Genomic DNA, 27610 nt, shown 5'->3' with positions numbered 1-27610 from the left:
TCCATATTTAAAATGATTTTAATTATAATAATTTGTCAACAAAACTTTGTACATAAAATTCTTACAATCTACATTGTTATTTGTTAACGAGGACCTAATTACCTTAATGATACTTAAACTAAACTTAATTACCTAGCTACTCTACCAATTAGCTGCCCTAATACTGCAGGAACATCACAGGTCACTTTGTAAATATGTCTCCACGGCTCACAATTCGTTTATTTAAGGGCTTCCTAACCCTATATTTTAGGTTAGGTACACCAAAGTCGCCGACACTGACATGTACACTCGAGGAAACTAAATCGCGTACCAGGGTGGAACCTTTTCATTATAAATTTCGGTTTAATTTCTGTGACAAACGTATGGGATGTCAACATGACATTAGTAGCACAAAGGTTCCACCCTGGCACGTCATTAAGTTTCTTCGACTATATGAAGCTCGGCGACATGGTCGGCAGCTTTGGTGTGTAAAGTTGTTTTTGTTAGTGTTAGTGTTCACTAAAGCCTCGATTACATCGAGCAAAGAAAAGCTAACGAGAAGTACCTAAAGCAGTGACGTCATTTACATCGTTTCCTTCATCATATAATGATACTCGCCGTTGTACCTATTAACATTTGCAAGTCTTGCAACTAACATTCTAATCAAATCTTGGAAGTAAATTTTTACTTTCCATGGTAAGATTGATCTGAAATTTAGTTGGAATAGGTACATATTATAAAATTACAAACTTATTTTCGCTCAATGTAATGGAGCCTTTAGCAAAGTTTGGATAGGTACCATCAGCCAAATAAGTGGTCTATCAATTTTTAAACAAGTTCCTATCAAATGAATATGTCGCTAACGTCGAACTTTCAAGTTGACAGACACGTCTATTGGCATTGTTGTTTTGTGACTTGCAAACGATTATCAACTTTAGGGTGGTAGACCACATATTTGGCTGATGATCTTTGGGCTGATGGTGCGTCAAAATTCATTAAGGGATTTTGACAAATGCGGTTAAAATGCTTAAAAACCTTAGTTTCAATAACAGTCCTTTGTGTTGTTGTCATGAGCCGATGTCAATGATACGCAATTGTTTGGACGGCAATAATGTCTTCGCAGGTGCCAGGGAGGACAGCGCAACATACGCGCTGTGAATGTCTTATGAGTAATGTACAAACATTTAATTGTTACACATGAATATTTTAACATAATGTTTTAAACTGTTTTCAGTTTGAAGGTCATTTTTTAATAAATCGTTTACAGATCGCGATGTGACACAATATAGCTCATTAGTCATCATCACGTCGGAACAATGCCACAAAACTGACTCAAATTATATTCATCTGGCTGTCATTCACAGCGCTTATGCAGCAAACCGTAGAGGTAATGATATAATGCGGCACCGCGCACTATGTTTTCATTCATTACACTTTCACTTGCACTTTGTTAAACGTAGGCTATCAACAACCTCGTCTAGAAACTTCGGTTCCAACGACAGTTTATTGGACTTTCTTTGGTGTGCTTCTGCTAAAGGTTATCGGTCGATTTGGTGTTATTGTGCAACATTAACGTAAATTCCATAATTTACTTCTTCAAAAGAGTATCTAAACAAATATTTTATGTTTAGATACTATTTTCACTTCCTTAACAAAAAGTTATTATCAAAAGTTTCTGACAATTTATAGACAGGATGCCTTTGAGGGAAACTTCTGGACTTATTGTCGCGTACTTTGTACCTATGGCAAGATATTATGTGGTTTCGTCTGAGCGGGAACTTCCATCAAACGCGCGAGACCTGCGGCTTGGGGGGCGGTTGGCAACATCGCGGCGCGACGCACTCTTTGGCACAAGGGGTTGCACACGCTTCATTTGCTAAATCTATTAACGCTTTCCTTTCTTCCTCAGTTCCTGGAATAAATAACTCTGCATATTACCCAGAACCTATTAGAATTATCTACTTTGTGCCCAGAACAGAATATTAGAAGAGTGTATAGTTCCCACCTTTGGTCTGGCTGTGGGTGATGTCATAATGATGGCATTGATTATGTCACTGTGTCCCTCACAAAGGAGTGCAAACCGTTTGATCTCTAATTACCGTTATTTACTTTGATCTAGGTACTCTTTAATAAGGAAAGGAATCGATTGCAGTTTTAAGGGTGTTAACTTCCAGGCAGTTTTGTCAATTCTTGGAACGGGATTTGTTTTTAGGTGGTTAACTCTGGTGACCCTTTTGCTCTTTTTCCATCCGTTTATGAATCAAACTTCATGCACTAATAAATGTTTAATTCTTATTATTTTACTATTTACGTTCTTACCTACAACGTGAAACATGAACTCTGGCTGCAACGTGACTAATCCTATCCCATGACGCTTGAACACGTCACACACGAGCTCTGAACTCCGCAGGTAATCCTGTAAACAATTCACTTATCAAATAAATTTAATTTAATTTAAATTATTAACAGAACGAATTTTCATATACGGCGTGGAATTGTTCTTTCGGTTCGGTCTCACGCGTGTCAAATTCATATCAATCTATCAATAAAACCGCGAAATACGTTTGTTTTATAAAAAATCGAAGTTCTAGGTAAATGGCTAAGTTTCTGTTGAAAATTACATTTTAATTCAAGCTTTTTTGTGGACTACCTATTGTCATCCAAACTACATTGCCGTACCGAATTTCAAATCGATGCGTTTAACCATTGAGGAGTTCAGTCCCGCAGAGGTGATCTTGGCCGGACCATCAATATTTCACTACAATTATGTACATGTACCTATACAAAATTTCAGCTCAAATAGGTACCAGAATGTGATCGAAGAATGGTTTTATAATTTTCAGGATGTAGGTACACTCGAACCAACTGAGTCGTGACCCACTGTGGAATCTTTTCGTAGAAAAAGTCATAGTGAGATTGCATTTCTTGACAAGGAAATTTACTACTACACTTACTGTGAGAACGTTCAACGGTGGTTCAGGAATCAAATGGTTCGACTGTAGGTACATACCTTACATACTGTACAAATCCTGCTAGACCTTTTTCCAGGTAGGCCGTCATACTGGATCTGATTTAGGGAGACGAAATTCACAGTAAACTACAAAGACATATTGCGGTGCAGTTGCAAAGCACAGATACAGTTTGTGAACAGCGAGCACGCCCGGATTGTTGCGTGATTGGTCCTTCGAGACGAGTCTTACTTCATGTGATGAGTATGCGACATGCGCAGTTGCTACGACTCGGTCTCTGTGCAGCTGCCACACGTGGAGCTCGTGAATTGCGAGCACGCCGGGCACGCGTAAAGCAGCCGCCTTCAGCTCGCACGTGCCCAGGCCTTCGGGGACGGTCTGCAGTAGAATCAGGCCCGCTGAACGCACTGTTGGAAAGAATTTATACCTACTGGTTAGAGCCTTTCATTTGTTTTTATCAAAAGCGTGTATAGAGCCATGTTTTTTGTTATGAGGTGAGGTGAGGTGTTGTGAGGATTGAAGTTTATATCCATCTATCTATCTATCATTTCGAAGGGCACGCTTTAGAACCCGGATTATGGATATACTTATTGTTCCCTAGTCCCCGGATATGGGGACAGAACCACAAAATTCAAGTTGGACTGGTGGAATTATAGAGCAAAACTCTTGGTGCCCTGCTTTGATCCATATTATTATACTTATAATCGAGATGTTATACTTTTAATAAGAATTACAGTTCTAAACGTACTGAAAGGGAAGTTGAAGATGACTAGCACGATGGCTGCGACAGCTGAAAGCGCGGGATCGGCGATGCCCGAATATTGGGCCTCCCATTCCGCCGTCAATCCGGCGCCCATCACGAACAGACTACCTGCAAGAGTTGGTTACAGATTAAACATAAAATATACTAGAGTTAAATAAAAATATGTTAAGTTTAGATCTAGGTATCGGCGTGCATTAGGTCAATGAGGGCTATCGTTTTTTGTCTCACTAGATGGCGCACTGTTGCGTGAGGTTTTTAAATATGGTTTTGAAAGTCTGTTATTACGGGCGTGAAAACAAAGTTTAGATTAAAATCATATTTAATACACCTTAAAACCGTACCATATAAATATCGAGCATGCCACAGTGTTGCATAGTCCCCGTTTTGTTCGGAAAAAAGGGAGGACAAAGGTTTCCGAAAGACAAAACTGTCTCAAAACACAGACATTCATTGCCCCGGAACGCATATTTGCCATAATTAATTTCAGATATTGCAAAATATTCACAAAATTTATCTAATTATAAATAAACCCGCGTAGCTCACCCAAAAACTATGAGATTTGACTAGGGCTTGCATTATCCGGTAACTTTTATTATCCGGATATTTCGGATATTTGAAAATCTCAGTATCCGGATATCCGGTTATTTTGAATAATTTGAATAATTTTCCAAATATTAAAAAAAACGCTAAAAACAATTTTAAATTTGTTTCATCAGACGAATCGTGTTAATTAACTTAATCACTGATTGTCTTATACGCACGTAAAAATCATTATTTTGCCACTTTAATGAGTGAAATAACTTAAAAACACTTTATGACTTCTCTGTCTCCTGCTTGTTGTTATTTTGCCTTACGGACCAAGAGCCCACGACAGCCAGACCTTCGTTATATTTTAAAGGCTGAAAGTTTTTTTTATGCAAGGTTTTAATTTTTAATATAACTGAAAGCCGGAAAGCACTTTGCTCAGAAATACTCAGAATCGAAAGTAGATTCGATTCATCATGTCAGCCGAAAGACGTCCACTACTGGACTTAGGCCTCGCCCAAGGCTCTCCACTCAGACCAGTCTTGTGCTTTCCGCATCCAACGCAATTCAGCGATCTTAACCAGGTCGTCGTTCCATCTTATTGGAGGCCTACCGACGGCTCGTCTCCCGCTCCGCAGACGACATTCGAGAACCTTCTAACCCCATTGGCCATCAGTCCTGCGAGCACGCTCACTGCCACTTCAGCTTCGCAATTCTTCGGGCTATTTCGGTAACCTTAGTTCTACTGCGGATATGATCATTTCTGACTCTATCCCGTAGAGAAACCCGAGCATAGACCTCTCCATAGCCTTTTGAGTGACTTTGAGCTTCCTAATGAGGCCCATCGTTGGCGCCCACGTCTCAGATCCGTATGTCATCACTGGCAACACACACTGGTCAAAGACTTTTGACTTCAAACACTGCGTTAATTTTGCCGAAAAGACACTGCAAAGCTTCCCGAATGCTGCCCAGCCGAGTCGGATTCGACGAGTGATCTCTTTCTCGAAGTTAGACATACCTAACTGATCGTTTGTCCCAGGTATACATAGTCGTCAACAACTTCGAGCGCAGAGCCTCCGACTATTACGGGAGCTGGCACAACATTAGACATGACTTTCGTCTTGTCCATGTTTATTTTTAAGCTAACTCGGTCGGAAACAACTCTGCTGAGGTCAGCGAGCATATCACTGAGGTCCTCCAGAGTCTCAGCCATGACTACAATATCGTCGGCGAATCGAAGGTGAGTGAAGTACTCCCCATTATTGTTAATGCCTCGTCCTTTCCAGCCAGAACCTTAAAATCATCTTCCAATCCAGCGGTGAACGGTTTCGGAGAGATCACATCTCCTTGTCTGACTCCCCGCTGCAAAGGAATAGGCTTCGTGCTCTGGTACTGTAGTCGGACTATAACGAAGGATTATAACGATACTATAACGAAGGTCTGGCTCTTGCGGGCTCTTGCTCTATTGTAAGAATAAATAACACAATAGGTACAATACATAACGTATTGTATTGAACACAAAAACATTCATTATAAAATGAAATCAAACATAAAAGGTAGGGTAGGAGACGAGAAAACAGGGATCTAATCGCTAAAAAGCGATCTCTTCTTCTACCTTCTTATTCGACCTGACGATGTTATTAACATAGAATCAAGAAAAAAGGTGATCAAAGCAGGTGTGTGTAATGTAAGGTAAAAAATATATTGAAGATTGAAAAAATACATAAATATAATAATATTAATAAAATAAACACATACATTACTTACATACACATTTACCAAAAATTCATCATCGCCACTACCATTACCAAACAAGATGTTAAGAATGAACCTAACTAATAAGTATTGCATGTAAACCTTCCTAATACAAAAAGAAATGTATCTGTGTGTATGCATACACTACACTAACCTCTCACAATGCGCGAGCGCGCGCTAAATATCAGATATTCGAATTATCCATATTATCCGGATAATGAAGAGCTTCCTATCCGGATTTGAAAATGGGCGGATATCCGGATAATATGGATATCCGGTTATCCGGATTGCAAGCCCTAGATTTGACATTTCGGAGACCTCACGCTACACTAGCGCCTCTAGTGGCGAATTCATACGCGATAGCCCTCATTCAAGGGTCGGCAGCGCTAGTATGCGCAGCAGCACCGCGCGGCCATCCCACACACCAGGGTAGGCAGATACTACTATTATGGGCTACAGATAAATTTTAATAGTAGATTGATAACCAAGGGTGGAAAGTGACCCATTTCAACTGAGATATTTCTAATAGTTCTGGGGGAAATGGGTAATTTCACCCGAGTTAGACACTACTTTTCATTTCGACTGTGAGGAAAGTAAAATACTACAAAAAAAATAAGAATAATAATAAATTGAATTTACTTATATCCAACCTCCAACGGTACCTTTTCGACTGGCCACTTGCCACTGCCGACTATAAAAAAATCGAGTAGGTCACGACCAAAATAAGGCATATAGAAAACTGGAGGTTGAACGCCGAACGAAGATGTTTGACCTTTAGTACTTATTTATATATTCCATCTCTTTCGTTCACATTTCACGAATGACTTCCATCTCTCTTAACCCAACTAAAGAAAGAGATGGAATATGTTCGTGATGTAATAAAGATTTCTTGTTTCAAACGGATGTTCGGCGTTCAACCTTCAGTGTTGTATATAAGCTCCTTGGTCACGACGTGCATCTAGATGGCCATGACGAAACGTGAAAAAAAAGTGTGATTGAATTAACTCAATTATCTTCGGCTCCGTGGCTAATCGAAAAATTAAAAAAAAAAAACTTTCCACCCTAGAGATGAAAACGCAATTTTCCACCCGGCTCACGGCTTCACCCATGAAAATAAAACTTTCCGAACAGGAGAGATGAAAATAAAATTAAACATCCAAGAGTCGAGCAAAAATTTGTATTTAAAATATCTGCCCCGACTGGGATTGGATTGAGCCCGGGATCTCAAGATTCTCAAGCTTCGTAATCACGTTCTCTAACCTATCACATTAGTATGGTATAGACTAGACCGGTTGGCCCAGTGGTTAGAATCGGAGCATCTAACTTGAGTTAGGTATCTATAATAAATAAGCTAGTGAAATTGCAGCTAGTGTGCTAGTCTGCTTTATTTTAAGCCCAGTCGCTAATGCACAGCGGCGGCCTTACCTATTGCGACGAGGCTCCGAGCGGCAAGTCTTTGTGAGGCCCTTTGTCCTTCGTGAAAAGTATGTGATGCGAAAATATAGTTAAAAAATCTATATTTTTTTAAATTTGTTTGGGTTGTTGCGCGAGGTCCCTGCAAGAGAGGCCCCGGGCGATTGCCCTGTTCGCCACCCCCTAAGGCCGCCTCTGCTAATGCAAAAATTGTGAACCCAACAATTTTATTGCTAACATCTACATCCTATTTTCTATTTAATTACTTTAGTATTTTGTATTGAGGTGCGGTTCTCTAAAAGAGTTATAAGTCGACATCGATTCACGATACGTCAATATACCTGACTCTGTATAATACCTGTGAGCGAGCGGATCAAGATATATTATTTGTTTGTTAAGCGTAGCAAGATTCCTTTGAAAAGAAAATCACACAGCTGAGTTGGATGAGCTGGCAGAAAGTTGCTTTTCCATAGCTTTATAATATTACATAAGTGTTCTAAAGACGAGCGTGAATGGGAACGTTGGAAGAGGAAGGCCTAGACGAAAGGTCGGGTCAGGAGTACTCTAAACCGACGTGCATGCATGAAAAGATTGATGAATGTAGAGGAAGCGAGAGTTGTATGCCAGGATCGTAGCAAGAGGAAGGACTTATCCTCTGCCTACCCCTTTGGGAAAGAGGCGTGATGTATACATGTATGTTTCTAATTCAACCCAATAACTAAAATTGATTAGGTATGTAGATACGTACATTAAATTATATGACCACGTAGCGTCCAGTCTGTAGATTATGTAATTTGCGATGCGATAAAAAGCGTGAAATGTGAATATGTATTTGCTTTTTATCTGAATTGAGACATACGTAGGACCTTGTTTGGGATTAAAAATAATCCTGTCTTATCGAATTCTTTATTGCAATATTAACAATCAAAGCCGCAGTAAATAATCTTTATTTTATGTTACCCTGACAAAATATTATTAATTTTTTTGAAAATCTACGTAAGTGAACGTGGTTTTTGAAACTAAATAAAAAAAACCGCAGTAATCGCAATTAACATTAAGATTGGTTTTTGGAGTCTTTTTGTATTTTTTATTTCAACTCCAAATTTTATTACTTTTACGGTCATCCCGTAAAACCCATATCGAAAATACAAACTGAAACATAGATGCACAGAAAAACCAGAAAAATAGACCAGCGCATAATAAAATTTGGAGTTGAAATAAAAAATACAAAAAGACTCTAAAAACTAATCTTAATTTGATTGCTTAATAACGACATCTCTTGTCCGGGTGAGCGGTTAGTTCCAATGGAATGCTGAAATTTTCTCGACAGCATAGATGTCGCTAGTGTCGCTGCTTAAGTAACTAAATAAGAAACAAACAATTTGAGATATGTGGTGCATAGGAGAAATTCGTGTCTGTACCCCTGTCCAGTGGTGGCGTAGCGGTGTAGCACGTGGCACGGAATGCCGAGGACCTGGGTTCGATTCCCAACGCTGGTCTATTTTTCTGGTTATTCTGTGCATCTATGTTTCAGTTTGTATTTTCAATAAACATTTTTGAAATAATTTGACAAAATTTAAATTCTGGTAGAAAAGTTGCAAGTCTAGATTCTATATTTTTTCTAGTTGGCAACCAATCTTATCATGTTAAGTACAATGTAAGTTAGCCGTAGGTACCTAATATTAGGTCATACCTATCACAATATAGGTAATACGCTGTCTGATATTGATAAAGCTTAATTATTATTTAGCATCGAAACGAATCGATATTTTATCTTTCAAGTTAAACTTTGCATAAGTTGGTATCTGTATGTAAATATGCCGTAAACATTTTTAAGCAACATAAAGATCAAATCAGTGCTTCAGTATCGGAGATAGATTAACTAGCGAGAAGTTGCTCAGTCACGCCGCATAATGTGATTAAATTTTAAATTAAAAAACGATTATTACCTAGCACTTATGATGATGAAAAATTAAATGATAAAAAACTGATAAAAAAACTTTTACAGGTGTATGAGTGAATTAAAAAAAATGTTTTCAACTCACTGGCGATATCGGTGGGTGCGTGGGCCAGGATGGGCTCCCCTACACCGGTCTTCACCACCACGCCGCCACTCTCCGTCATACTCAGCCTCCGACTGTAGCTCAGCTCCCGGCCTATATCATCAAAGAAAACAAAATGTATTAGAATCTGTGTTAAGAACTGTGCTTCTGCATTATGGGTTTTGATGTCGTCAAAAGCCAAATATTATAAGTATGTATGTACGATATAATATATATAATATAATAGATATGTATGTACGGTATGAAACATTACATTAGCATTATTTAAGCTGACTAACGGGTGCTAACGGACTGACGGACATAGGTACTTATACTCTTTGCTGACGGACTTGGTGAAACTAAAGGTTGTCTCGGACCATATAAGGTTTTTAATGTAAAGTTGGGCCACAGATGGGATATGACATGGCAATCGACAGATTGTCCGTGTCATATCGACGTCGGTGGTCTATGCCAATGCAAATTGTAAGTGGTTAGTGTTTTTAATGTTTTGATATTTTAGTTCCATTGTGTGTTTTGTTTCTGTTTATTTTTTTTATTTGTAAGTAATTAGTTTTGTATTTTGATTTTATTGCTTTTTGTTTGTTATTTTCTAGGAAATTTTGTCGCCTTCCGTGAAGTCGCCAAGCGGTCACAGCGGAAGACCAGCGTTGGCCTACACGGCCAACACTATGCTGAGCTGGGACCGCTTCGCGATTTCGCATATTGTTGTTTTTTTTTCTTTCTTTAATGTACTTTTATTATGTTTTCTGCGAATAGCGAATAAATATTTCTATTTCTATTTCTAAAGTTCGATTGGATTCTACTCGCATAACTGAGCTACTTTTTGTTCTCCAATTTTTTAAAATATTTCTACTGTTCATTTTATTTTTTTCATACAGATTAAATGTAATTTTCGATGTTGCAATGAAATCAAAAATAAAATACTAAATTGAAAGCATAGTGATAAATGTTTATCTTAGAGATGTCAAATAAATGTCAAAAATTACTTAAAGGCCCGTACCGAGAGATAACGCGCAACGATAATACCGCCATGTCCGTGTCCGATACATTGATTTAAAAATTAAAGTTTGAGAATCAGTAAATGATCTAAAATCAAGTTATTTGAAAATTTTACAAAACAAAAGTACTTATGTAGTTAGTTTAGTTTTATGCGAGTAGAATCGAACCTTGAATTTAAATCCCCATGGTTGGAGACAACCTGTCTAAGGGTTCCTTGTAGGATTACGGACTTCTGAAAAGCACGAAAAACGCTACAAGTTCGCGTTGAAGTAATATATATGCTTCCATTACTTTAAGGGATTCATTTGACTTCTTGTTTATAGGACATTATGGATTAACTACGTCAGTTTGTTATAAATATGTTTATTTGCCAAACCGGTTAAGGTTCTAAATAAAGGCATCATAAAAATATCTTAATTGTTTTTATTGCTGTTATTGACGTGTGGAAAATAATCAGTATCTAATAATAATAATAATAATCTGTTTTCCACGAATACGTGTAATATAATTCACGTGTAGGTATACCTAACTAATTGTAAATTAAATTAGTCAATAATTGGCACAAGAGGCTAAGAGCACTAATTACATACTTAACCACTCCAGCCTATATACGTCCCACTGGTGGGCACATGCCTCCTCTCAGAATAAGAGGGCTTGGGTCGTAGTTCACACGCGGGTCCAGTGCGGATTGGGAACTTTACACACACCATTGAATTGCTTCGCAGGTGTGTGCAGGTTTCCTCACGATGTTTGCCTTCACTGTAAAGCTCGTGGTAAATTTCAAATGTAATTTCGCACATGAATTTCGAATAACTCAGTGGTGCGAGCCGGGGTTTGAACTCATGATCCTCTGCATGAGAGGCATAAGTCAAGCCACCACCAAAAAACTACGGACCACTGCTTTTGTTTAATATAAAAATTGTATAACAAAATATTGAACCGACTACAAAAACCATGAAAATAATTTTCTACCAGTCTGAAGTCGGTGCCTCAGCACGAGCCAGCAGGAGTGAACCTATAGTCGTCTACCTCACCTACATACTATATATTGGGCTTTAATCACTCCTGCTGGCTCGTGCTGAGGCACCGACTTCAAGACTGGTAGAAAATTATTTTCATGGTTTTTTTGTAGATGATTTTCAAGAGCCAAGCACAAGTTACTACTAAATATATCCAAATTACCATAGGTGTCACTACAATATTTGAAGACTTCCCTCGATTTCCCAAGGATCCAATCAGCAGATCCTGATTTGGTGCTTATGGGACCTAATTGAAGGCATTCCTACACGAACGAAAAAAAAATTTCAAATCGTTTCATAAATGACGGAGTTATGAGGTAACAAACATAAAAAACCGGCCAAGAGCGTGTCGGACACGCCCGAATAGGGTTCCGTAGCCATTACGAAAAAATTAAGTAATGTGGCGGCCCTATTACGTGTGTACCGCTACTCTATGTCAATATAGTTAGCATCAACATTAGGTAGCTGAAAACATTTCTATCTATTGCGTTATAGTCACATCGTTACGTAGATACGTAGCTGTATTTTGTAAAATGTAGCTGTAGTTATTGAAAATAACTAAGAAAGATTTAAGAGCAAAAAAATATTCGCTAATTTGATGCTGATTACCCCATCACAATGGTTGTGCCACCAGAGTTGAAGCACTCATACAGGAACATGTCGTGTAATGACATTTACTCATTCATTTCATTCATTCTCCTTTTGTGCAATCAGTTCTTTTTGTAGCTGTGTGCGTAATCATTCACTTCAACTCTCGTGGCACTACCTATACTATAAACTATTTATGAAAATGTAACTGCATATGACTACCTGCAGATGCCTGCAGATAGTGTAATGATACCCTTACATTCATATTTTCAGTAAGTAATTGTTTCTCAGTCATCCACGTAAAAACGATATATATATGTATCTCGTTCACGTGAATATATAACCTTAGTAAACTACAAGTATAATAATATGAATTAATCTTAACTTGTGATGTATAAGACGTTTCATTCAAAGTCTATCTCGATAAAGCCTAGTGTTAGTAAGCCTTGTCCGAGACAAGTTTATCTTTGTTACCAGCTAAATAGAAATACATTATGTGTTACTTATCGCACGATACGAAAGAAAATAATCCAGCGTTATTTGAATTCGATGATAACGCGCTATTAGGCAATATCGCACTTGCTTAACGTTTTTTGAAGTCCTTGAGCCCTTGTCTGGGCCATATAAGTTATGACGGACGTAGTTTTAGGTTTCCGTACTTGAAGGGTTCAAACGGAGCCCTATCGATGCCACTTACTTGTCCGTCTGTGTGTCCTTCTTTCGCATCTTCTCTCACAGTCTTCAAAATTTCAGAGTATACAATATAATTTTTACCCAAAGCCATATAAATTATCAAAAAGTATTTTTATCAAGTAGTGTATCGTGGTGTAGAGGTCATTGAATAGACAAAATTTCTTGTTTTTTAAAATATTTGAAATGAGAAGCCACAAAGTTAAAGTTAGTTAATTTTTTTCGGAGCTAAAAACTTAAACGGAACCCGTGCGCGAGTCCGACTTGCACTTGGCTATTTTTTACGTTTTGTGTGTCACTGGGCTCTTTAAAAACAAACTTGCATATTTGTGTATAAACTACGTATAACTAAAGATTCCATTTTATTTGAGTAGGTACTTAAAAAACTTGTATATTATGTACTGAAAGATCCACATTCCACATAAAATTGGATCTCCGATGTTTGATACAAAACAAATTATTCATACACGTAGTATGTATATAGGTAGGTACAGTCGAACAAATTGGATCATGACCCAGGGTAGAACGTATGCGCTAGTAATGTCAAGTTGACATCTCATACTTTTGTCAAGGAAATTATTGTGAAATTGATTATTAAAAGGTTCCAACCCTGGGTCATGGTCATGATTCAATTTGTTCGACTGATACACTTAAAAACTAGTTTGCTAATGTCGGTCGGAACTAGAAACAAAAGATCACTTTTCATTTTCATTTGAATCATCAAGAAGAAAATAAAACTGACGAGTCCCGAGCGACATTAACATTCTGGTTCTACTAGATATAGATTGCTAACTCACCGGCAAGCAGCATGTAGTTCAAGGCATGTAGCAGCAGTCCTATGACTGCCGAGGCCACGATAATCTTGGGGTACCGCGGCATCGGCACGTGGGAGGAATGCACCCCGAGCTGCAACGCGTTCACAACCAGTGTCAGAGCAAAGGACGCGAAGAGTACGTGAACTGAGAGCCTCCCTACAACTTCTATCCGAGCCCAGCCAAAAGTGTTTCTAAGCTTGCCTTCTCTTCCCGCGTTTTCATCGGCCCGCTCGAACTGCAAAAACAATTGAATCACATAGTCGGGTAACGATTGTTTATTATGTGTCAAAACAATACATAATTGATTTATATCGGGGTCGCTGCGCGGCCGCAGAGTACCTATCTATCGTCGAAATCTTGGTCACGTATCGTTCGCGATCCTGTATAGTTTAGTATTGTCTCAATGTAGAATCTCTTTGGGTCGGGCTGTAGTGTAGGTATCGATTTTGATTAAATAAAATTTCGGGCTAAAGTGAGAATTTTGAAATCAAATGTGAGGAGATAGAATTTGAAAATTATGTGGATTTTGAAATTTAAGTGCAGTAGTTAGATATTATAACGAGTAGAAAATTGTATTTTAGCTGTAGATTGTGTGTTTTTTTTTTATTCGACTGGATGGCAAACGAGCAAGTGGGTCTCCTGATGGTAAGAGATCACCACTGCCCATAAACATCCGCCACACCAGGGGTATTGAAGATGCGTTGCCAACCTAGAGGCCTAAGATGGGATACCTCAAGTGCCAGTAATTTCACCGGCTGTCTTACTCTCCACGCCGAAACACAACAGTTTGATGAGAAATATTGAATCGACAGCTAATTAATATCTAACATTCAAATTACGAATGAATGAAATGAAGGAAATGGCCTCCTACTGTATTTTAAGGATATATTTACATTTAGACATGTCAATGCCTTGTGATGGTTTCATTGTCTAACAACGTAGGTACATTCAAGCGCAAAAATGTGCAGCACATTACTAAACTCGTGTGGTCTTCAGCCCTCCGCTTCGTATCTGGCTTCAAATACACACTCGATTAGTACCTGTGCGGATTATTCGCAGTTGTTCCTTTGACATTACAAAAAAGGACAATTATTAGTATGAAAAGAAAGGAACTACTGCGAGTAATCAATCTGTGCCCTTGGTGAATAAACTGCCGTTTAATTACGCCCATTACCTTATACGCGATGAGGGTAGTTATAAGCCCCACGAGCCGGCAGAGCGCGTGACAGGTGTCAACGACCAGCGTCGGCGACTGGGTGACGTGTGACGCGAACAGCCTCCCGCTAAAACCACCAGTGGCCAGCAACAGCGCCAGCAGAGACCGCGGCGGCGGCAGCCGCTGCAGCCACTCCTTCATCGCCATTGAAAATATTCCTTCGAAGTCTCTGTTTGAAAACGAAGTTGGTTGATGGAGATTTTTGATTTTGAATTACACTGAATAAAAAGACTGTTATAAAATCAGCATCATCATAGACAGGGATCCATACATTCCACTGCTGGGCACAGGCATCCTCTCAGGATGAGAGGGCTTGAGCCATAGTTCCCGCGCGGGCCCACACACATTATTGAATTGCTTCGCATGTCTGTGTTTCCTTCACCATAAAGCTCGTGGTAAATTTCGGATGTAATTTCGCACATGAATTTCAGAAAACTCGGAGTTGCGAGACCGGATTTGAACCCACGATCCTCTGCTTGAGTGAGTGAATACTACGATTATTTATTATAAGTGATGCCACGAAAACAATTTAGGACACCAAAATGAATCTCTCATTCCAAGATTGACCCCTTCTCATTCCTTAAAAATGACCGAATGAAATCTGTTTTGATCTTTCTAAGCAATGGACCTAAGTTATTTCGTGAAAAATAATAAAGATAATAAATATCTCCAAACAAAACAGTTAATTTTTTCATTTACTGATTTTTCGAGCGTTTAAAGTTGAACAAGCTCCAAATGAGTCGCTCTAGGTTCTCAAAGTGCCTATAGAGAGAATAAAGTTTTTTATTAAAGTAGAAATAAAAATTGTATCCAATTCAGATACTTCTTCTGTTTTCCTCTTAGGTTACACACACGGCTGAAATATTTAAGTCCCAAATCTCCGATGAATAAAGCTCCAATGAACTATGAAGATTGAGAATAAACACGTATAGAGTTTGAAACACATTGGCATCTTTTTGTAGTGTGATTTAAAATAGGAAAGTGGGTGACTCCATTTTCTTTTTCAAAGCGTAAAAAAAATTATAAACAGTAAAAACCTAGTGATTTTGTACTTATACTTCTCGAATATTTCACCAAAAGTACCTATTGCTTCGTATTTCTAGAAGCCATTTAAGGTAGACAAATAACACCTTTACAAATAACTAAACTATGAATGACTAAAATACACATGTATAAGTTTGTCAATTTTATTATGTCTATATCTATTAACGACGCTGACGTTTACTTCCAATATCGTACTATTCATTCATTTAAATACTGGATATTACGGAAAAATGTGTATAAACATAAGTGTGGAGTATTTCCATTGAATCACGATTCTGTATGAGAGTTTTCGGTGACGCGAAAGTAAACGAGATATAAATACATACTTGAATTAACAGATGTTCAATGACCAAATTAACCTAGTGTAGGTCACGACACAGCGAAACCGGTTTTTAATGGATGAGATGCCTAATTTTACTAAGTCGAACTTAAGACGAAGTTTGACGATATCTTACTCTGTTCTAGTTAATCAATGAAAGTTGGTCTTGTTATGGCATAGTAGCTCTAACTAACGGTTTCCATAAGAAGCGGGAGCGGCGCCGACGCCGCAGAGCCAGTAACTGGTTAGTTAGTGACATTTTATCTCTATCGCAGATATACACATTGCTCGCGTTAATTACGGTGCGATAGCCAATTTCCTTTCCTACAAAGTCCAAGATAAGTTCTTTTGAAAAGACAATTAACTGTACAAATAAGTATAAGTAGATGTCTTCCGTCTAACGTTTGTGTATTTGCAAGCCCTGTACTAATGTAATGAAGATGAACAGTTCAAAGAACAGTGTTTATCAGTACAATGTCAACAAAAATACTGGCTACAAACGAAAATAGGAAGTATTTTTTTTAATTAAAATTTCTAGTAAAAGAAAAGAGGAAGTAATTTATTATGCATCGTTACCGTATCGGTCCATAATCGGTTATGTATAACGATAGTTATAAGGAACCAGAAAATATGTATTTTGACACTGCTCATAGTGAATGAATTATGTTGTCGTACCTAGTAGGAAGATGACACTTAAGTTAGTAGGTAATGGGCGGTCTCCGCCAAACGGTACGACTGTTTGACCTATACTTGGTGTCCAGAGCAATTGATGTCGTGACATAGAATATCGAATGTCACTTTTTACATATAGATATAGGTTATAGGTGTGTATTAGAAACATACAATTGACTTTTGAAGTTCATTAGCTCGGTTATTACCATTTTGCTGTCTCATAATGAGCTTTTTGGTGTTAAAACTATTGACACGAAATACAGAATATAAGTAGTAGGAGGTGACGAAAAATAACAAGATGCGAAAACGGTATGGCACTCCCCACGGCACCGAGACCGAACTCAGGTTGTCCAATATATAGTCCAATACAGTGTGAGTGGCTACGTCTCATATTGACATATTGTCGCTATGTAACTCCGTTTAACACATTTATTCGCTACGATACTAGTAGACTGTAACTACTTGTAACCTGTGATTATAAGCGTTTTTTTGATTCCCCGAAAAATACGTATATACTTAGTGGAAATAAGCCCCTTTAAAAAGACACTCCTCTGTACTGTTTCTGACGTAGGCTGCGTCGTTTGTACTTCGTAGGGTAATGGAGCATTCTCACTTTCGTTAGTTTGTTTTAATTTACATTTCGTTCCAGCTCCTTATTTAAATTAAGTTATCCAGTTTGGCTCTGGATAACTAATCTCAATACAAACCTCGAATAAGAATAGAGTTTTAAATATGATTTACATCATTACCTAACAATAGAGACACATTTATGTTACAGTAGATGGACCTACTTAGTAAAAAAAATTGGTCTACGTTGTTTTTATTTTCACAATTTACAATAATATATATGTAAATCAAGGCAAATCGTTTTGATACGAGCAAGTACGAAGTATAAAAAAATATCTCTATTAAGTTTTGATCTTCCATAGGTACTATGAGCCAAATATGTGGTCGACCACCCTAAAGTTGATAATCGTTTTCATGTCATAAAACAATAATGTAGACGTGTCTGTCAAATTGAAAGTTCGACAAGTTGTTTACAATTTGATAGACCACTTTTTTTTGGCTGATGGTACGTGTGGACTATTTTATCAGAATAAAATTACGTACTTAGGTATCAAGCTTGTAAGCTAAACAGTGTAATGTATGTATTTTCCTTCTATTGCTGGTTTAGAGGTGTGTCCAGTCAGTAGCAGAAGTGCATGAGACAGTGGCGTGGCGTTTGAACAACTCGGTTGCCACCGAGTTGCCTGATTTTTTTTAATGCCATGGGTGATTACAATGGCAAAGCTTGTGTACACTAATTCCAAGGAGTAGCATCTGGACACTCACGAAACTCACAGATCTTTCACTGTCCGGGTTGTTTAACGAAAATGTTCTCAAAACGCCATTGAGTGATTATGGTACTCGCACCTCGATTGTCAAGGTGATAAAAGCATGTGTTGATTATTCTGAGCTCTACAATAGTTCATCCACTTCTGCTAGTGAGTTTAAGTGTTGCAGGGAATATTTTAAACTCTACCTAGGTAGGTACATATATATTTTATAAATATTCTTGCATGTAAAGGTGAATGACCGAATAACCCTTATCTATTAATGTGTTATAAGCTGTTAAGGCTGGTCTGAAAGGTAAACTTATCACTTTCGATATAATTTATTTGCAATGTGCTTCTTATTTTAATCTAAATTTAAACCTACTTATTCAAATCAATTAAATATTTTAAACGAAAATAAATAAGATCATTTAGTACATTTTACTATAGTATTTAAAACTTTAAAATCTTATCCGCGGTTGTTTTATTAGCAATATAAAGCTTAATAATTACATTCCAAGTTTCCAATTAGTCACGACTGAACAGCTGTTTTGCTATGTTTAAGAATATTTGATTAACTGCAGTTTTCCAAATGAACAAGCGACGCTAAAAACTTATAAACAAAGTCACTGATGCTAATAATCCAATTCATGTTCTCTAATTGTGGTAAATTGTACTTGTAATGGGAGTTACCTAGTTTTATACTTTATTTGTAAATAATGTGCTGAGAGAAATTAGAAAGGTCAGTGAAAATAGAACGCAATGAGATGGTTTCGGTTGGGTGCACGCAAAATGCGGCGGAGAGTCTGCGCCGTCAACCTGGTAGGTCATACTATGACTTCATGTAAACACAGTTTGTTGTTCTTTCCGAAAACGTACAAACAAAGCACTGTAAAATATTGTTTCATGCCACTGAATAACACCGATTACCTATGCAGATTTTAGAGGCTCTATTTATTATGTTAATATGTTATGTGTCAATTGTAGAGTCTACTAATTGTAGAGCTCATCTAGCAGTTTAATACTGAGCTATTGGTGGGAATTAGAGTATTAGAATCTACCTTTAATTCATAAAAAAATGACTTTAAAATAAAAAGTGAAATTACTCACACAAAAACGACACCCGCTTTGCTTCTTCAATCGCACAAGCTAAAGTAAAAGCAATCCTTGTCACAACACTTCAGTTTATTAAACACTTGCTGGTGGCAACGGTTCAGGCACATATCAATTGTATAATATTGTTTATAGCTACAAAACACGTTACGAATGCTGGGTACGGCTGGAGCGGCGACTGGTGGGCTGGTTGGTACGCCGGAGAGTTCCGCGGCACTGGCCCGCTGCGTGCGCGCGCGCCGCCTTATCGACAAGCCTCTCTCACCCGATAAGCACATTGTCCAATTGTTGAGCACTCGCCAACAATACGAGCGAACTGTTCGCGGACGCTCCCAGCCGACCCGTGCAACGTCCCTGCTGCTGCAACTGTCACCACTGCTTCGTGCTCATATCCAAACAAAGAAGCGACTGTTTAACATTTACGCGACTGAAATAAACACAAGTTCGTGACAGAAAATAATTTCAGTAGATCTGTGTCGAAGAAAATTAAGTTTAGAATTTAGCGAAGCTGTTGATCTGCACATGTTGTATGATTGTATGAGGTCACGGCCGGTCGTTGATATTTCCGCGCCGGCGTCCCGAAATATCTCTCACTCTCATTTCTCTTACTATGGGGTAGACGAAGTAAACAAAGTGATAAAACTTGATTTCTGTGTTTATTTTTCTAGGGCAATTTGACGCTACGATTTTTTTTTTTTTTAGTTCTGTTCAGAAAATAACCCACGATTTCAGCCCACACTTCATTCTATGTCACACCACTTAAGACGATTTAGTTACCTACTTATGTGGTTGTGGTTCGATTCGATAAAAGCAACTTACGGTGGAGTACTTGGGCAACGAAGAGCAATCTCACAGTAAATTTCATCTAATTAGAAACTTTTATTTAACTGGCAATGTTCGTATGTACAGTCAACCAAGAAATTTCTTTAACACCCTATGTGCCAATGTCAGTTGTACGGCTTGAAATATCTAAACTATTGTCACTTACAGGTTTGTGTATCAGTTGATCTTTCTTTTGCTATCTGATACCTATAGGAAAACAAAGGAAAAGAATTTACTGAGTCGACTACATATATGTAAAAATATCTACGAGTATATTACCTACATATAAGTAGTGTATAAATCTAGAAAGTACCTAGATACAGTTTTTCTCACTTATGTGATTGAATTGGCTTTAAATTTGGTGTACATAAGTACATAGATTGGATGCCAATGCAAGTACGTTGCCTAATCAACAGAAAGTACAACCAGGAGCAAAATTTAATATAACGTTTTCATCGAAATCAAACAGGAAACGTACCTAGTATGAAATATTTATAGCGAATACAAGATGTTCATAAAATTTAATTTCGCCTTCGATAAGATGTTTGATAAGTATGTGAAACAATAAATCTAAATAATTCCTGGCCTTGTGCCATACTGTAAATTAGACATTTATGTATCGCTGTGAAGTATTTGGTGTAAGTTCACTAGTGTTGTTTACAAGATACAATGTGTGGCACGATTCTCAAAATAGGATTACTGCTAAACTCAGTATAGTAGGTACTACAAAATCGCGAATGTGTATATAAGTATTTATGGTTCTGGCTGAGTCACAATTTGAACTTTAGGACTATTTTATTTGAATAAAGGTAACTACTTACACATAGAAACGGAGGGGAACTTGCGGAGAAACGTGCACGCTGTCCCGTACCACCAAAACGTGAAGTTTGTGGTATCGACGATTAAAGGCCGACGCGTGCGCAATTTGATGATTTTTTTCTACTTTGTTATCTTTATTGAGTCAGTTTCTAGGGATGTCATGGTGTGAGTTGATCGTGGGTCTATTTCGATCGACACGTATTGCTTTACCTACATCTAAATATAAAAGAAAATTTTTAACAAAAAAGAAAAACCGACTCCAAAAAAAAAAAAAAATCGAACCGACTACAAAACCCTTGAAAAAACACCGACTTCGACCTAGTAGGTACCTACCTAGAGAAATATTTTCAAGGGTTTTGTAGTCGGTTCCATTATTTGTTATTTTTCTATTTTTTGGAGTCGGTTTTACTTTCTTTTAATTTGTTTCTTTATTTCTCACTTTTTAGTGATTTGTAGCCAAAGTACATCACACAACGATTCCATTAAGCCCAAACACGGCTTAGTTACGTTGTTTTATAACAGAGTTCCGTTGCCTACTTTCTGGCTTCAGTATCAGATCAGTTCGAAAGAGTCATCAACTTAAAGCTTTTTCTTAGTTGCTTATCTAGGTATTAATCATGATTGTTTATTGACGCGCGAGCATTAACGAACGATTAGCTTTGACGAGTTCCATTGGCCATGTACGGTCTTCTTCATCAGGTCCAGTTTACCAAATGAAACTTTCTGAATGTAAATGCTTATCTTAATGCTATAAATGCCAAAATAACCATAGGTGTGTCTATAAATTTTGAGGTTTGCCCTCAATTTCCCTAGGATCCCATCATCAGATCTTGATTTGGTGATAATGGGATCACCTCAGAAGAGTACTTTTTCGAATAAAAAAAATTTTTGCAAATCAGTTCACAATTGACGGAGTAATCGGTGAACATACATAAATAAAATACAAACATTGGAACATAGAACCTCCTCCTTTTTTGAAGTCGGTTAAAAAGGAAACCCCTTACCCCTTAAGGTTCAACGTCATCATTACTTCTTTTTAATAGATTAGTTCCTTTAATCGAGCAATCAGCTTTTATTTAGTTTAGGAATTTTAGCGTCGGCTCTATCAATTTTGATGAAATTTGCTATGCGAGGCGATCTATTTTCGATCTCTGAGAAAACGCGTGTGAATTTATGCCCGGGCGGAGCTTGGTCGCCCAGTTACTTATTTTTATTTTCAACTTCTGACTGCAAATATTATATATAGTAACCTAGACACAGCAAGGACTTAGCAGAAGCGTATCGATATAAATTGATGTCAAAACGAGCCAACAATACTACGCATCTCTTTAGAATTGAATGTGGTGCTCGAGTGAGACCAATCACTTTAGCAGACACCGTGAAATAAAACAACCATGAAATTTATACATTCTTCTGGTTGTAATAACGTATTCTGACTTTAAAAATCGTCTAAGCCCGTGTAGGGCCACTAGTAGTACAGGCGTGGTACGGATTATAAAATAATGTATGCCGTGGTGGCCTAGTGGTTTGACCTATCGCCTCTCAAGCAGAGGGTCGTGGGTTCAAACCCCGGCTCGCACCTCTGAGTTTTTCGAAATTCATGTGCGGAATTACATTTGAAATTTACCAGGTGCTTTGCGGTGAAGGAAAAAATCGTGAGGAAACCTGCACAAACCTGCGAAGCAATTCAATGGTGCGTGTGAAATTCCCAATCCGCACTAGGCCCGCGTGGGAACTACGGCCCAAGCCCTCTTGTTCTGAGAGGAGGCCTGTGCCCAGCAGTGGGACGTATATAGGCTGGGATGATGATGGGTGGAAAAATTTGAAAAAAATCAGGATTGTAGTAGTAAATAGCAGCCTAACGTATAAAATATACCTAAACTTGGAATATTCAGTGCAAAATACGAAATCCTTGGAAAAATATTAAGTACTTAATTTTTTCGTAAAGGCTACGGAACCCTATTTCGGGCGTGTCCGACACGCTCTTGGGCGGATTTTAGTTTGTCGGATTAAAACGCTTGGAAAACTTGTGCGGCGTTACGTACGTGGCTGTAAGGAGATCATCCTAGCCTATATACGTCCCACTGCTGGGCACAGATCTCCTCTCAGAAATGAGAGGGCTTGGGCCGTAGTTCCCACGCGGGCCCAATGCGGATTGATAACTTCACACATACCATTAAATTGCTTCGCAGGTTTATACAGGTTACCTCGCGATGTTTTCCTTCACCGTAAAGCTCGTGGTAAATTTCAAATGTTATTCAAAATCAAGCGTTCGAGCCGGGGTTTGAACCCACAATCCTCTCATTGAGAGGTCACAGGCCACACCACTAGGCCACCAAGGCTGTAAGGCGATAAGGTATAAAATAATGCAGCAAAAATGGCTCGCATTCTGGAAGTATTTGGGGCAAAACGCAACGGTGTAAACGCTGAGGAAATACTCAGATCAGTACCTTTACTGCTAAATTCCATTATAAAATTGAGATTTGATTGCACTAGTTCGCCACGGTTTTTGAATTCGAGACGATGGAGCGAAACGAAATTATTTCCACAGAATTGTAATCTTATTGTTTGCAGCCCAAATCGTGTTTTACTTTGCTCTAGTTTATGGGATATAAATACAAGGTGTCTATTTAAATTCTTCCGGGATATTTCAGTAGGTGGTTGGGCTCTTTTTACCCCCGATGCAAAAAGAGGGGTTTTAATAAAAACTACTAATAATTCTCAAGCAAACTTAGCCGTTATAGATTTCCTTGAAAGTTTGATATACTTACTACAATCCTTTTAATTTAATTTTTAATTGCATACATCCATTATTGTATTCTCTGGTAGTCCAAAGATTTTGTAAATTATAATTGTACCTCTTTTGACATTATTAATAATATATATGAGAATTGTAAAGATGTGTAGTGACTTATAATGAGAAATTAGAATAGAATGAATACTTTTTGAAATTTTGTATTAGTGTAATTCTCTGAATTGAACTATATTGTATTGCATGGAATTCTTTAAAGCAATAAATGACTGAATACTGAATATTCGTGATTTTTTTAAATTTTTTCCACCCACCGGTTTAGATTTTAGAGGGGGAGGGACGCTCGATTTTAATGAAAATTTGCACTTTAAAGTTGAATATTTCGCAAAAAAGTCACTGAATCGAAAAATCGTTTTTGCAACCCCATAATGCTTTTAAAAGAACTATCCAACGATACCCCACACTATAGGGTTGGATAAGAAAAAAAAATCAGCACCACTTTAAGCCTATGGGAGGTAACCTAAAAAAAAATTTTTTTTGAATTTTAAATTGTACCATTTTGTCGGCATAGTTTACTTATATATCCGTGCAAAATTACTGCTTTCTAGCATTGATAGTCCCTGAGCAAAGCCGCGGACGGACAGACAGACATGGCGAAACTATAAGGGTTCCGTTGTTGCCATTTTGGCTCCGGAACCCTAAAACGGCTCGAGTCGCATCACTATAAGTTTGACGTCAATGTCGTTTTGCTTAAATATAAAGCCGAAAGGGCTGGCAGCTCGGTAATGCTGAGGCAAGGAACCACATGCTCACAGCAGTTTCTGAGTAGGTATCTAACAGATTACATACATGTATATAATAATAATGCAATGGGGATCGAATCATGGCGTCAACGCGATAACCCTAAGAGAAATCACAACAACAAGGTGCCATAGCCGTTTATGTAGTATTTTTAAATTATTGCCAAATATATTTCTGTATTTTTTCGTGTCAACTTTGCATATCTCTGAAGGGCAATCTAATCTAACCTACGCAAATAGATAAAAGTTGTCTGGAATAAATTGCTTTTTAGCGATAAACGTCACTCGCTTGTATAATCACAACACTAGTTGCTATCAGATATAATTGGCGGTGGAAAAGTTTCTTAAAAATAAATGAAGATAGCACGACTCTATAGCTTTTGTGTTCCGATCCGAAAAAGATTTAGACAGTTTTTTCTGAATATTATTCGTAGCTCTCTTAGTAATAATATTATGCCAAGTATTATGTTGGATAGATGAGAACCCCTGTGACTGTTTTACAATAACAAGGAAGTTGGAGAAAGGTGATCTATGCGGCTATGTCATACGTTTAAACAACGACCGCTACCGTTTCTAAACATTATTTTGTTTTTGTTCCAATATTTAGACAAAGGACGGAACTCGCACAATCTCCACGACGATCTTTTGAATAGAAAACTTAACTAACTGTAAATATAAATAACAGGTCATCCATAAATTAAGTCATACTAGTTTTGATATTTTTAACTGACTTCAAAAAAAGAAGGTTCGTATTCGACTATATGATTTTTTATTTGACTCTTGTCATATTTATTGGTATGAAAATTGCAATTATCTCGTTCTTGAGTTACAAATCGCCAGAACCCCTAACTTACCCCCCTAATTGTGTAATGTGATTTATAATGATTCTGACTCCTAAGACAATGCCGACATTGACGTTGACGTATAAGTCGGTGTATGGAGACCGGTTACTAGTAGTATTTTGTAGCACTTGTACTAATAAAGAATTAGCAAATAATGTGAATGTCAAAAACATATCAGATTACTCATTGTTGTATTCTGATATGAAATTTAATATATATTTCAAAATAAATAATTTATCGATTAATTATAAAAATGCCAAAATATTGTTGGAATTCACAGTAAGTACCAGGTAAGTGGGCCAATCAACTATTTTACCGACACTTTGGGCATCTCCTGCGTTACCAAAAAACCGTACTTCCAACAAGATATTTCACGGTTTAACAAGTTGAACTTACGTAGGATGGCATGTATTCATGTACACCATCTATTAAATTACAGAAAAAACATGTTTACTTACAAAAATCTGCAATTGTTTGAAAAGTGTCGCGGACAGATTAGTGTCGGTAATAAAGTTGATTGGCCCAAGTACCAGCTGAGGTACCAGCACCATGACCGTATCAACTGAATCAAAACTAAATGTTCCAATACGTGATCGTTTGTACAAACACATTTTTCCTCAAGTTCTCCTCAAACGCATACCAGCCAGTGTAGTTTGTATATATACGTGTCTGTTGAGGCCACTGATAACTAGGAAGAAAATTAAGTAAATATCAAACCAATCTACTAAAGCAAATATTTAATTATTTCATGGCATGAATGTAAATATAATCCGTGTCGACTACCAACGTTGTTCTGATTTTGATTTTACGTCCTTGCAAACATAATATAATTTACCATAATTTGACACACGTCTACTATATTTCACACATAGACCGGGAGATGGTGACACAAAATATTAGATGATTTGTACCAGTATGGCGGTTTACCAGCGCTATGACCATCATTTTCTTCTTTGACATTCCGTAATTAGACCCCTGAAGAACCGCCATACTGGTACAAATCATCTACTTAATATTTTGTGTCATCATCTCCCGGTCTAACACTTGTAACTTAGCATAATATCTAAGTATAAGAAATAAAATTGTTCCTAAGTAAATTATAAGTCTTATAAGGTAGGTGCTGTACGAGCATGCAGGCACTGTATGTAATTTTTGGGACACTCGTTTAGGCGTGCAGATAGTTTTTAATAACGCCCTCAGACTAGGTGGAGCGATGATCTTCGCAGGTTAGCTGGCAAGAACTGGATGAGACTGGCCGAGGACCGTGCTCAGTGGCGTGCAACTGGAGAGGCCTATGTCCAGCAGTGGACTAAGATAGGCCGATGATGATGATGATGATGATAGTTTTTAATAAAATAGCTGTTGCCTGCGGCTTCGCCCCCGTTGTAGTTTTTTTTTGTTACCTAAAAATCTTGTCCTGTCAATAACGAACACAACAAATAAATAATTATGTAATTCGCTGCCGTCCTTCAGAAGTTACGCGCTTACATTCATTTCGGCAATTAATTTTTAGGGTTCCGTAGCCATAATGGCAAAAACGGAACCCTTATAGTTTCGCCATGTCTGTCTGTCTGTCCGTCCGCGACTTTGCTCAGGGACTATCAATGCTAGAAAGCTGTAATTTTGCACGAATATTTGTAAACTATGCCGACAAAATGGTACAATAAAAAATTAAAAAAAATTTTTTTTGTGTGCCTCCCGTAGACGTAAAGTGGGGGTGATTTTTTTTCTTATCTAATTTTGTAGTGTGGGGTATCGTTGGATAGGACTTATAAAACCATTAGGGGGTTGCTAAAACGATTTTTCGGTTCAGTGATTTGTTTGCAAAATATTCAACTTTAAAGTGCAAATTTTCATTAAAATAGAGCGGCCCCCGCCTCTAAAATCTAAACCGGTGGGTGGAAAAATTTGAAAAAATTCACGATGGTAGTAAGGATATCAAACTTACAAGGAAAACTAAAACAGATTGGTTTTCTTCAGAATTATTTGTAGTTTAAGAGTAAATAGCAGCCTGAGGTATAAAATATACCTAAACTTGGAATATTCCGTACATAATTACGAAATCATTAGACAAATATTACTTGTTTTTTTCGTAATGGCTACGGAATCCTATTTCGGGCGTGTCCGACACGCTCTTGGCTTGTTTTATTTATATATAGATATAGATAGATTCACCATTCTATGTATAAAGAACTCTATTGTGCTCGCATAGCTGCATAAAAAAGCGAAAGGGTTGCCAACAGGAGCCTCTACTTTAATAGAATTAATTCTAATTTTGATTGTAGTTGCCCAGATTTTATCGTATTTCTGACAAGCTGTT

At 37.7% G+C, this 27610-nt stretch overlaps 1 protein-coding gene across 2 annotated transcripts; it reads right to left on the bottom strand.

The window, feature by feature from the left end:
* On the bottom strand, positions 1-25906 carry LOC141442260 (calcium/manganese antiporter SLC30A10-like). 2 transcript variants are annotated; one of them, XM_074107209.1, is made up of 8 exons: positions 25749-25906; positions 14753-14963; positions 13561-13813; positions 9450-9560; positions 3697-3819; positions 3180-3355; positions 2299-2395; positions 1-1891 (listed from the first exon to the last, which is right to left on the bottom strand). In XM_074107209.1, exons 2-8 carry the CDS (start codon positions 14939-14941, stop codon positions 1764-1766), a joined length of 1077 nt encoding a protein of 358 aa, XP_073963310.1. In that variant the 5' UTR covers positions 14942-14963; positions 25749-25906; the 3' UTR covers positions 1-1763. The 2 variants fall into 2 exon arrangements, with proteins under 2 accessions (XP_073963310.1, XP_073963300.1); XM_074107199.1 differs by lacking the exon at positions 25749-25906 and adding an exon at positions 19253-19682.
* Positions 25907-27610: the final 1704 nt, after the last annotated feature.

The sequence above is a fragment of the Choristoneura fumiferana genome, chromosome 2, assembly GCF_025370935.1.
Source record: "Choristoneura fumiferana chromosome 2, NRCan_CFum_1, whole genome shotgun sequence".
In the NCBI taxonomy this organism is placed as follows: domain Eukaryota; kingdom Metazoa; phylum Arthropoda; class Insecta; order Lepidoptera; family Tortricidae; genus Choristoneura; species Choristoneura fumiferana.
The sequence above is the reverse complement of the archived record's forward strand: the minus strand, read 5'-3'. Positions and strand labels throughout refer to the sequence as shown.

What these genes read in the sequence shown, in the direction of transcription:
- LOC141442260 (XM_074107209.1), bottom strand. Translation starts at nt 14,941, where the DNA reads ATGGCGATGAAGGAGTGGCTGCAGCGGCTGCCGCCGCCGCGGTCTCTG. An exon ending in GAACTACATGCTGCTTGCCG is followed by an intron (nt 9,561 to 13,560) that starts GTGAGTTAGCAA and finishes TTGATGATATAG; the next exon opens with GCCGGGAGCTGAGCTACAGT. An exon ending in GTTCATGTTTCACGTTGTAG is followed by an intron (nt 1,892 to 2,298) that starts GTAAGAACGTAA and finishes TATTTATTCCAG; the next exon opens with GAACTGAGGAAGAAAGGAAA.